This window comes from Dermacentor andersoni, chromosome 2 (genome assembly GCF_023375885.2).
Source record: "Dermacentor andersoni chromosome 2, qqDerAnde1_hic_scaffold, whole genome shotgun sequence".
NCBI lineage: Eukaryota > Metazoa > Arthropoda > Arachnida > Ixodida > Ixodidae > Dermacentor > Dermacentor andersoni.
In genome coordinates this window covers 188720532-188733225 of record NC_092815.1, presented here as the reverse complement: position 1 = coordinate 188733225, position 12694 = coordinate 188720532, and the positions used below count along the sequence as shown (strand labels likewise).

The 12694-nt window shown below is 47.5% G+C and overlaps 1 protein-coding gene across 1 annotated transcript in view; it reads right to left on the bottom strand.

Annotated features, from left to right (window-relative positions):
- LOC126540321 (putative protocadherin beta-18) overlaps positions 1-12694 on the bottom strand; it is a 196615-nt gene that overhangs the window by 29352 nt on the left and 154569 nt on the right. Inside the window, exons 9-11 of the mRNA XM_072286199.1 lie at positions 12209-12408; positions 10223-10576; positions 7338-7583 (exon numbers count right to left, since the gene is read on the bottom strand). Of these exons, the coding sequence (XP_072142300.1) occupies positions 7338-7583; positions 10223-10576; positions 12209-12408 (800 nt within the window). The remainder of the gene's footprint in view (positions 1-7337; positions 7584-10222; positions 10577-12208; positions 12409-12694) is intronic.

Below are 12694 nucleotides of genomic sequence, written 5' to 3'. Positions count from 1 at the left end.
CCTTTGACTTGACCTGTCCCTTCTGTACTGGAACAGCTGCTCCCATGGGCCTACCGCAATTCCTGTGAACATCAAGGCGCCACTACATGTCGAAAGTGGAGCTACTTGTTAGCCGCCCACCGAACTACTATATGTCAATTTATAGCCCATATTTACAATCCTGTTGAACGCACTTGAATATAACAAATCCTATATATACTTTAGCTTGTTTAGATGTTTCAGGAAGGGCAAACATCCAAATTAAAGAAAAAGGTTGCTGGCACCATTTTTTCTATATTAAAACACGGCACTCGCCTGTTCAATACCGCATCACTGCTTCGTAAAAAAAACCACGTCGTGCCATCGGAATCTATGAAAGATACAGATATTCACTTCCGTCTATTTTTGGCGGGGACGCATCTAGTCTCATTTGAGGTTGAGTCAAGCATTATAGGCGCCGGGCGCAGGATGAGTTTGAGCCGGTGGCGCCTTCATTCGGCGGTGCCACGAAGGTAATGGCATGTGATCGCCGTGCGGGTCTCAGCAGGCGCTGCCGCCGGCTACGTTGATTTATTACGTTCCGTCGTTTTTTTCTAATTTACGTTGCCGAAATACCACGTGAAACCAAAGCTGATCAAATATCTTGCGGTTTTGGGTACGCGAACAGTTATTGAAACATGCTTGCAGCTGCTTGGGCCATTCCCTTCAATCGCTTTTTATCGCGCCCTCACGAGATGGAACGGCGGAAAGACTGGATACGTGCATTCTGTAAGCAGCACTACGTACAGTGCTCAGCAATTGAAACGCGAAACTCGAAGCGTTTGGTTGGCGGCTCTTTTTGCATCGAATGTAAGCGCTGAGGACACCGAGCTGATGCATCTTGGCATGCAGTAAAAGCGAGAACCATTGTGACGCATTGTGTCTGCATTTGGTCCAACGGGGATCAGCTAGTGCTCACTTGTGGTGCAAAAAAAAAAGAAGAAGAAGACTGTGGCAGCCGCGCGCTCCGAGTATTACGTTTCAATCGCTGAGCACTGTACATTTCCGACGCTGCTTTGCTATGGTCTAGTAGTTGCAACATTAATAAAGTAGCCATTCATAAGGAAGAACTTAGTGTCCCATGGGAATTACCTGTCTTCGCCTACGCTGCTGTAACGGCTCCGAAGCTTGCGCTACGAAGGCGAAGGCAATGATTTGTAATCGCCATTTTGCCGTCTTATCAGTGCATCAGTCTTTCTTTTAGGATATGTTTTCCTTCCTCGCAGTTTTAAAATCTAGTTGCGCCCGGCACATCACTGGTTTCTGTGCATCGATGGCGAACGCAAACGCACCGGCGTGTTCATACTTGCCGCCACCGACGGCTGTCGTCGCGCTAAGCTGTGGGAAATAGACCATGACTGAAAGTTGGGCTAGTTTCTAAGACATTAAGAATGACGATGCATTGCGAAGCTAAAAATAATTACAACGAACTGAGAACGGGAACTTCCTTCCACATGTGCGTGTGGCGCGACTATGTGTGTGGCGCGGCTAAAAAATATAACCGCATGTCTCGTTTCTTTGTCTATAACTTAAGCGCGCCGTTCTTAGGCGCCCGTTCCTGCGTTGAGACCCGGCGTCGGCGTAAACGAGCGAACGAGCAGAGCGAAGGAAATAGCGAATGCGAAGCGAGGCTTGAAAGACGGCGATAGCTAAGGGAGCACATAGATGAAAGCGGAGGAGAGATATAGAGAGAAAGGCAAAGAAAAGACGGGGAGGCAGCGGAGGAGGATGGGGCAGCGGAAGCATGAGGCGGAAAGCTGAGGAGGAGGGTCTGGCGAAAGCATGAGAAGAAAACTGTAGGGCCGCGCAAGACTGTTTCTGCGGTGACGACTGCTACGAGAGGGCGCCAGAGTATCATACCATCGTCTGTTCACCGATGGCATGCGGAGAGCGCTTGCACCGACACCATAAATGGAAGCAAAGCCCTGCACGAGCGGAGGTCTGTCCACGGCGGCTGCTGTAAATCGCGCCCGCGAGCACCTACGCACTGCCTCTGGCGATCTCTCCGATTAGCGAGATAGTCACGCCACACTTCGCTCCGTTTGCAGTTCACCGCAGAAAGAGGTTGTCGGCGCTTGCCAATACGTCGTGAAATGAAAACACGTATAGATTTCGCGTTAGGAAGTATCGTAATCGTCGGCGAATTTCTTACGCTAGAAAGAAACAGTACAATCTGGGTCAAATCCGAAGGCGGTACAATGTCTCGCAGCGTCTTCGTAGTCTTCTGTTACGGGCCAATGACTGGGGAATGAAAGTGAACCCCGACGGTGGGTTTGCTATTTAAGACATCATCTCAAAGCATTAGCTGCAACAAGGAGAGAATGGGACAAACTGACACTCTATCGCAAGGAAGAAAGTAATTAATTCTAGTGGCCTAACGGAAGCTAGAGCGCACGTAAGTGCTCTACCTCGCGCTATGTGGGACGTTACGTATGTCTCTCCGTCTTGTCAAGGAAGTGTAGTACAGTCGAACACCTTTTAAGGGAGTGCTTGCGGCCTCCGGAATCCTTCGTTATACAGGTCATTTCATTGTAAAGGTCGTGTAGCTGACACAAGAATCGGGACTGAGTTATTCCATCGTTATTCCGGTCCTAAGGTCCATCTAAATAGCTCGCGAAGCTTGGAACGAAAAGCGTGCCAAAACCTATCGCCAAGGATATCAATTAGTGGCGCACGAATGATGCGCGACTAGGTGAGGGGGGGGGGGGGGGGGGGGACAAACACTAAAACTAGAAAACCTATGCGCAAAAAAAAAATGCTTTAAAATTTTAATCATAATACTGGCACACGAGTAACTTCTCCGTTTCAGATATGTTTCCTGCACTAAAAGAACGAATGTTATTTTCTTTCTATTTAACATTTGATTGGTTCTTTCTTGGCGACCCCTAACAACCAGTGAATCTGTCGCAAGACTACGTCGTGAGGACTGGCGTTGCTCGCTCGAACGCGGCGGATTCGTCCGAGATTTCTTTTTATTACTATTTATTTCCTTGCGTGTTTCTTCAAAGTGTGGCGTTCGCTTCGCTTCAAACTTTCAGTGACCGGACGCACTGCATTTGTTGGCGAAAGGTGTGAGTGCAGGTTTTTTTTGTTATCGTGCAAGTTCACGCTGCAGCATCCGACGCGCTTGTCTCGTCGTGACATTAAATGTGGAACGCCCCGCGAAGAAACGTCGCGCTATGTTCGTTTACTCTTCGTAACACAGGCTCTGAGTGTCCGACGGGCAGCAAAATTAGTAAGTGGAATAGTTTCTAAAGATAATGTGGGACAATGCTGCCTGATAATTGTCGGATATCAACACATCGTGTCGCAAGGAATTACGAATGATTCTGTGAAAAAGGATTCGCATAGGTTACTATTCATTACGACTGTGTGCTAGTTATTGTACTTTTCATCATTGAAACATGTTTTGTTTGGTGAGTTATATTAATAGCATTGTTCAAGACGAATAAAATTGAAGTTGATTTTGAAAGCTCTTTGGCTGTGTCATTTATTTCCGTCGCATTCACTCACCTTCTAAATAAGCTACTAGAGCAATTGCCGTCATTAACAGCTTAATTACGTTCCCAGTAAGATATGCGCCACTCCTAATAGTTAATGGACACGCTGGCCTTTCAGGTGAGACGAGTCGCAAGCTCGCCTCAGCCTCAAAAAAAAAAAAAAAAAAAAAAACTGCTGTCGTAGCGGCCGTAATGCCGGACGTTAAAGTAATTCACACATTCGCACCAAGCAGCGCACTTGGGTATCACATAGACCGAAACAATGCTAGCTATAGAACAATACAAAATATCTCGAATAAAACAGATGAAGTCATTAGGTTACTAAGGAGAATTACCAATAGACACAGAGGCTTAGGAGGAGACAGCGCTTTGAGGCTAATACACGCCTTTGCTCTCTGTCACTTCACTTATGTGGCTGGATTATTCAAATGAAAGCAGGCAGAACTTAGCAAACTGAATGTGATGCTCAGGAAGCTCGTTAAAGTAGCCCTAGGGATACCCAGTAACGCGGCAACCGACAAACTCATGAGTCTAGGGGTGCACAACACAATGGAAGAAATCGCGGAGGCCCAACAACTAGCGCAACACAAAAGATTGACAAACTCACGAGCTGGCAGGAACATATTACAGGCAATAGGTGCAGAACTGAATACATCAAAGAGCCCAATAGAGGCTGAAGTAGAATTAAGGACTGAAGTTAGGAACAAGTTCAGAACCAACCCTCTCCCCAGAAACATGCATCCAGAATATAATGTCGAAAGGAGAAAGGCAAGAGCTAAATCACTCTTGCAGGAAATAGAGCAGCAGAACCACCTGACAGCTATAGTTGATGCTGCCTGGGTGAAAGGTAAAGAAGCATATACGGCTATTGTCTCAAATTATCAAGGGAAGGTGCAAGATGCTATCACTATTTTTACCAAGGACCTCATCGTGGCGGAACAAGTGGCAATTGCTCTAACCATCAGGACTAATAAGTGGGCCTGCATTTACAATGATTCGAAATCCGCTGTAAAGTGTTTTGATAAAGGCTACGTAGCTGGTGTTGCAGCTAAACTTTTTGAAAACATTGGGATTATGAGAACTGAAATACGGTGGTTTCCTGCGCATATGGGGAAACTGGACGAGACTCGGATAAACCTCAATGAGGTTGCTCATGACTTGGCACGAGGACTTGCTAACCGTGACAGTCACAACCGAGCCGTTCACCATCAATCCAGGGAATCTAGAGATCATTTAATAACATACAATGACATTACCAAACACTACTATTTAGGAGGCAGACAATTCCCATTGCCACATTCAAAACTGAATAGGACTCAGACAGCCTCACTGCACTTATTGCAAACAGGTACATAACCCACACCGTACACCATTAATAATATATATCCAGAGAGGGAGGTTGAGATGGACTGCAACAATTGTAATGACATCATTGGAATCAGACATATGCTGGCGGGCTGTCCCGCGACTCTCCCCAACCTCGTTGAAGAATGGACACAGTGGGAGAAAAGGATTCAAAGCCCATTGTTTCAGGACCAACTAAGGGCCGTCCAGAGGGCCCATGATGTCGCTGAAAGGCTTGGCCTGACAGTGCCAACGTGGGAGCAGCCCGTCTTGGCTTACGAAGTCGAGCCTCCGGACCTCATTACAATAAATGTTCTCACACACACACACCAAGCAGCGTAAGACCTTGACGTCACTGCCATTTCCGGTTGTGATGTCAGATTATTTCACACATTCGCACCACGCAGCGTAAGACCTTGACGTCAATGCCAGTTCCGGTTGTGACGTCAGATCTTTCTTTTTTTGCTTCCGGTTAGTTGTCCCCACGATACGCAGATGACGACGGTTACAACGAGCCCCATTTTCTTGACATGTGGGCTTCTATGGAAGCTTCGCTACAAGTTTACATGTACCTTGCAGGTCATTCCGTTCTAGAGGCGTTGTTTGCACAGGTGCTCGACTGTGGGAGCAGCGGTAAAGCAAACATGTCCACAATAGGCATTAGCAAGAGGCGAGTGGAGTATTGGTGGAAGAAAAGTAGGGAAACGACAAAAGACGGAAACGTACAAAAGCCCAGTTCGCAATAGGGGATCAGAAAATTTGGGCGTGGTAGTTCATAGCGTTTTTTTTTCTTTTTTCATTGTTTAACCTCGGTAGGGGATTAGGCAGTATAATAGCAAGAGCTTGGTGGCGCAACCCACCGCCCCGTTCCAAAGGGCGCGCTCATAACATCCATCCGTACTCGACTGTAGTTGGCGTCGGCATGAGAGAAGGATGCGTACGGTTTAAACATCGTGCTGCTTTGCCTGCATCGCCAAGGGTTCGATCCAAGCATCTACATCCCGCCCAAAAGTGAGGAGACACTGTCATCGGAGTCAAACAGTAGACGCACAAGCGTACGTGTTATCGCTCAACACCAGCGTACTCACTCTAGAAATCTTTGCAGTCTTCTGACAAATACTTCGTCGTTGTAGGATTAACGAGAAAATCAGAACACTCTTCGTGCACCGCTTCGTTAGTAGCGAAAGCCTCTTAGCTCAATATCTCCCATGCAAAGCCCTTAATGAGCACATACGCAATGCTGAAGGCCATATTTGGCAAGAGCGCCCATTTTGACAGCCGAATAGAAAGAAACACAACGTGGACGCCCACCCTCATTTCCAATAAAAATTGCTTTAGGTGAGTTGCAGAGTGCACGTGCGATGTTGGGATACTTGCAGGGACCCAAGCTGCTGTCAAAAATGAGTTATTGAAGAGCGGCAGGTGCCCGTTGGCTGCTGGGACACATACCAGTGGCACACACCCAGTGGCGCCGTGGATACATAGCCAGTGCTATGCATTTTATAGATTTTTGATACGTCGTCGGTGAATTCTTTTTTTGCTCTTTCTCTATTTACATGATTAAGTACGCGATACTGTTACCGTACACAGCAAAAGAACATGTGGAATATAAGTGCCGGTACTACACGTCTTAGTTTACCGCGGTCAGCTCTGTTGGCGGGACGCATTTCAGTCGCAATTTGCACTATATTTCTACTTTATATATCACCTGGTGCCATGTGTGTGGCCTGTATCGTACAAGTGGCGCCCTTTACCAACAGCAGACACACGAAAATGCGTTTTCCGGTACATCAGACGTTAAAACCCACAGTGCGAAATCCTTGGAAGCACCGCGAGGGCCTTCGTCCCGCCGTCTGCTTCAGGACAGTTCTCTCACTTGTGCCGTTCGTGGCGCTGTTCGCCAGCACGTCGCTGAAGCACTGCTGGCGCCTTACGACGACCGCCCAGTTCCTATAACAGCAGCCGCGACGTGTCTGTGTCACTCCGGAAGGTTTGTGAGACTGCGTCAAGAAGACTGCACGACGACAAACATGAACCACGATGGCGACGAAGGATGATATGAAGGTGGTAGTGTCATGACGACTGCGTTGGTATGACGATGACAACGGTATGAAGGCAAAAATGGCGTGGCGAAGATGACGGAGAGGGGTTCATGACGACGATCGTAGTCGATGACGATGGCAACAACAACGACAGCGGCAAGTTGACGAAACCAACATGGCGACGACAAGAAGAGCACAATGACGGCGGTATTACGACGTACTGGTAAACGCCGTTGCAGGAAATGTTACCAAGTTTAGAGTTGTAGTGCGCACGCGTCGACATAACAACTTGCTTCGTTTAGCATCACTTCCTGCAGTGCGTGTAATTTGCATAATTCATTTATATTACGCGCATCCATTTACGGATTGTCTGTGTTGTGCAACAGAGGTTGCTCCTACTTGGCCCGTTTGGTGTGTAGACCTCGCAACCTACCTCGCCCTGGTTGTTGATAGTAAAGAGGCGCGCCGAAGGCCCGTCGATGGCGAGCTGTACTGAGTCGCCGGCGTCCGCATCCGACGCCTCAACTCGACCCACGAGTGCTCCCTGGTGCACGGCGTCCAGATCGGTGAGCGTGAACGAGTAGCGCGGCTCACTGAACTGCGGGTCGTTGTCGTTCACGTCCAGCACGCTCACCTTAACGCGCGCGACATCGCTGTGCTTGCCGTCGGTCGCCAGAACCTGCGGTAGAAAAACGCAACGAACATGTCACACTTTTTAGGCATCCACGATGAGTTGGCGCTGTCACAAGGCGCCGAATGCGTGTCATACGTGGTTGCGCAGGCGAGAGCCTGTATGAGCTACTTTCGACGATAAGAAAAAGCTCCGTCCAGCTCAGGGCCGAGAACGTTAGCACTGCAATCGAAGACTGCTATAAATAAATAAATAAATAAATGAATAAATAGGATGGGCCAGATTACTGGTTTATTTGATTCTAACATTTCCCTATATACCACTGAATGCATCATCATGATGCCAGTCACTTCGTGCGCAAAAGCATTTGCATATAATGGCTCCCAAATCAGTGAACGTATCCAGCTTGAGACTCAGCAACGTTTATTGTTGGAGAACCCAGTAGAGCAGCAGTCATAGATGAAAATCAACAAACAGTAGCGACACCTCCAGCTTTGAACTCATTTGCAGCGGCTGGAAGAGGTACTCGTTGTAGACAGCCTCTTCTTTTTATAGACGCCTTATTTTGCTTTCTGATCCACAGAGCATCGCCCTCGTTCATCAAAATATCGCCTGCCATGGCATGAAGTACGCGCATAGAAATTACCACTCTCAGATAGTTAATGGCGCGCGAGACTCCACACATACTCGCGCCCACTGCCGTAGAGCAGTGGTCAGTGCGTCCGTTTCAAAAGTGTACACATTACCTCAAGAACAACGTTCAAATCGCATTGGTGTTGGCGGGAAGTTGCGTTTCTAGTCGTCTTACAGAAAGCATGCATCTAAGAATGAGTAGGAGAAGAGGCGACGACGTCGTCTGTAATCGTCATCACTGGAACGTGAAGAATTAACTGGCGTACGCAGCAGCCGAGAACCCACTTTCCAGATTTTAACTGTGGCCACAGGGAAATGTTGAAAGGCGACCACGGTATAGAAAAACTTTGCACATCTATGCAAAATTTGAGCTGGCATACATCATGCACAATGTCACTGGTTAAGAGCGAACCCTTCCAGGTCAGCAAGAATCTCAAAACGCGATCTCTCTTCGATGCTTAGGCATTCAGACAAATCTTTCAACTTTGTCACGCACCCGCTCTGCCAATGTTCGACTCAAATTTCCTAATCAATTGCGGGCTTTATAATGTCACCATATCTGCGAAGCTGTACGCAGTGGCTACAATGTGTCTGCTCACTATGCACAGTTTTGCGGCATTACCTCTGCTCTCCCGGCTGTAAGGATTGTTGGTTCGGTAAATGCCCGATTGGCTTTCTAGGTTTAGCTGCAGGCACTTTAGAAGCGGCATGATACCGCCTAGTGCACAACGAGGTAAATTCGACGCTTAATCTATTATAGGATATGCACAGCTGTTTTACCGACAGCCCTTCCCAATCTTCATCCTAACATATCTACTACGTTAATATTGAAAATTTGAGAGGTCACAACCAGAACGTCGATCTGGACGAACACCCGTCGACAAAATTGTTGCCTAATGGCTACAGATACCCGCAGATTACAAACTGTAGCTCCTTTTATTCCATCTACAAGTGCAACACTGCGACTTCCTGTTCACCTGCTTTGAATTATGAGTCTTGTCAATTCGACATCATTAATGGACACGTCAGAATTTTTCAACTGTCACACGCTTCGCAAGGCCCACCATCCTACAACAGTGTCTCAGCAGAGATTGTTACGCGCCTGCGACGTCCCAAATGCCTCGAAGTGGCGCATTACGCAATTATTATTTTTCAGTTCGACGTCCGACTTGGGCTTGTGCACGTGTAGCGATGTCGTGGAGGAATGACAGGAGATCAAGGGGCACGCGACTATTTGTATACGCGAGAACGGAAAACACATTTCGTTAAAACAAGGCGAGAGCATACAGACGAAAGAATAAGGCAGAAAGCACGACAGGAAAAAACCAAAAACAGGAAACACAGGAGCTTAGAGATTCTGTACGCACGAGAGAAAAAGAATATCCTACGAGATGGAGGATGAAGAATTACATATAACATAAGAATGCGTGGTGTTATAGACATCTAAAACTGGGCTGCCCGCACCACGTGTGGGGAAGCTTGGACCACGCCTAGCACATTGTGCGACGCTGCGCCACTCTAATTTAACAGAAATTAAAGACGAAAGCCAAAATAAGTCACGTGTGGACCAATGAACTGTCCATCTGCTAGTACTTGTGTGCAGGAGTAGACTCCATGTTGAAGGTGGTCTGGATACTTGTATTGACGACAGTGATGATGCAGATCAAGCGGATGGCCGCACTCCCGGCGGACACCAACAAGCTCCCGCGCTTCCACGAAGACGTAGCCCTTCAACGAGCGCGCCCATTGCTGTCCAAAATCAGGGACCAAAAACTTTCTATTCCTTCCATAAAGAAGTCACCAACCGACCACCCATAGTATTCCCTAGGCTCAAGAAAAGCGCCACGCCTTGACAGCGCCAGTGTCCCAGACAGGAAGTCGTCGGAAAAAGAGAAGAGTGTAACCAGCTGGGCCAAGATGGCGAAGACAAGCAGCTGAAAATCGCCGTCAGACGGGCTTCTTCGCCAAAATGTATCCCCCCCGGAAACAGGGCGCGCGGGAACGCCAGCCGTTTGCGACACACTCACATCATAAAAATTGTGTAAGGAACCAACCTTCAGTGCGTAAAATTGCTTAGTTTCGTAGTCCAGAGACTGGGCCAGGATCAGTTCTCCCGAGTCGTGGATGGTGAAAGCTGCTGCGTCTTCGTTGCCGTCAATAATGAGCTCGAAGCGGATGCCTCCCTTGTCGGCGGCGCTGCGCGTCGTCTGCAACGTCAGTAGCGTCTGGCCAGGAGGAGTGCTTTCCATTACGCGGGCCTCGTAGTCCTCCTGCGTGTCATTGGAACAAATGGTACAGAAACTCAGTCCTAGTCGCGAGCCCGTACGTGCTACAAATTGCGACCTTATAACGTCATGGCGCTTGACAAACCATGGGTTGTGAGGAATTTTTAATTGTGGTCTGAATGTTTGTCAGAGCCTACAGCTGCCTCGCTGAGGCAACGACAACGAGTTCGCGGGTATGCGACCAATAAAACCTCGATTATGCAGTTCCTATAATGGCACCTCTAACTAATCTACACCAGAACTTAATATGTTTTTACAGTACAGGCCCACTATGCTACGCCGTTTCAAGGCATAAATACTCGCAAAAAAACATTCCTGTTAGTCCACTATAATGTATTATATGTTATGCAGGGTGTTTCACGTAAAGCGTACCAAGGATCTTAAAAAAAAAAAAAAACTGGTCAGCCGCAGCTGAATGAAACCAATGGCATATGGCTTGCCGTCATGTGGTGCTCCTTAGAGTACTTTTTATAGTACGTTCAATTAGTTAACTAAGATAAAGTATGACTCAAGACACGTGGTCATTTCAAGTCTGCTCTGAAGAGAAACCTCTGGAGTAGTCGAATTCTTGCTTGCCACCAAGCGTGCACATTTCTTAGAGGACGTTGTATTAGGTCCTTGGTGTTACTGCAAATCTAGATTTAACGCGATAGCGTTTAGGGCCCCGGGTCGCAGAAAATCTGGTGTCGGCGTCCCCTTTCTGCGTCAACCATCTTTTCAGTAAAAATATTTCTGAATCAAATTTCTAAACTCGCATGCCCAACGATTCTTCTATCACCAAAGTTTCCCACGCCTTGTCTTTCATTCCTTACAAAGTTATTCCTCGAATTTCGAGAGTGGCACTCCACAAACAAATGTAATGGTAAAAAAGAACACCGACAGGTCATATCTTATTATGTTATATCTTCTCAGATTGAAGTATTAAAAGTGCGAAATAATAACAGATCAACCCACGCAAGAGGCCGTGTTCCTACCAGAAGGCTCGCCTTCGTGCATAGCGTTCGCCGCCAGCGCTTCCCAATAAACGTTGCGGTCACTTAAGCTGCAGTTCGGGGAAGCATGAAAAGCAGTCAGGGGTCTTTGAATGCTATCGCGTTCCACTCTTAAAGGCGAAGCTTAAGCGTCCTCCAAATTTTTATGTCACTCAGGCCTTACTTAACATATTAAATAACACGCTGTGGTCTCTAGGTTTTGGGCAGACTCACCTGTGGTATGTTTTGGCATCTCCCTTCTGTCGTCGTCATCATCAGCTATCGTACAGCTCTTTATTTCTCTCTTCGCGTTAACCCAGCGCTTAGTGGCTGGCTAGGGGTATGTACCTCAGGCCAACCTCTCTGCATTTAATATATTTAAGCTTTGTCTCTCATGGTAATTATGATTATGATGATGATGATGATTTATTGGCATCCCTTTTGAAACGTTGCGGTGACAAATCGTCGCCTAGCCTGCTTGAGTAAATCAGGTGTGATATAGATGCTTTTCATTCTGCGTTTTGTATGCATCTCGATCCTCTTTTTTTTTTTTTTTAGTCTACCTCAATGCTTCTTAATCCACCTTGTACCGCTACCTATGCCTGTAACGGATTTGGTGGTATCAATCTCTTTCCTGCTTTTTATTCCACCGATACTCTAAAGGTCTCTGGCCTATCTAGACTGCTGACCGGTCGATGCTTCCAACCACTTTAAATCCAAGCGCTTCAGGATCATGTACGTTGCCTACGGGTCTCTATCTCTCTCCACGTGACACATGCCTCACCTGGAGGAAGTGCAGTTCATGGGGCGGGAAGCGGTCGGCGGTGAGCGTGAGCGTGGTGAGCGCGAACCGATCCGGGTTGTCGTGCTGCGTGGCTCGCACCACCAGCGTCACGGGCAGAGCGAATCCTTCGGGCAGTGGCCGCACCAGAGACACGTGGCCCGTCTGTGGGTGCAGGTCGAAGTACGAGTACTCGTTGGCGTCTGCAGGAAACGGAGAAAAAAAAGAACAATGAAACCAGTATACACAGACTGCAAACATCCCGGGAAGCAGGGGTGGGGGCAGTTAGGGGCATGACGAGTGGAATAAAAGACAGAATGTACGCATTTTAACGAGGAAAGCATTCGGCTGTAAAGCAGTGATTTGGGCTTGTTGGTAAGACATCGTGAGGCTTATAGTGCGTTAAAAAGACAAGGACGAAAGTGAGACGTGACACACACAGGCGCTAACTTGCAGCAATCTTTATTTCGAGCAAGGGACCCATACATA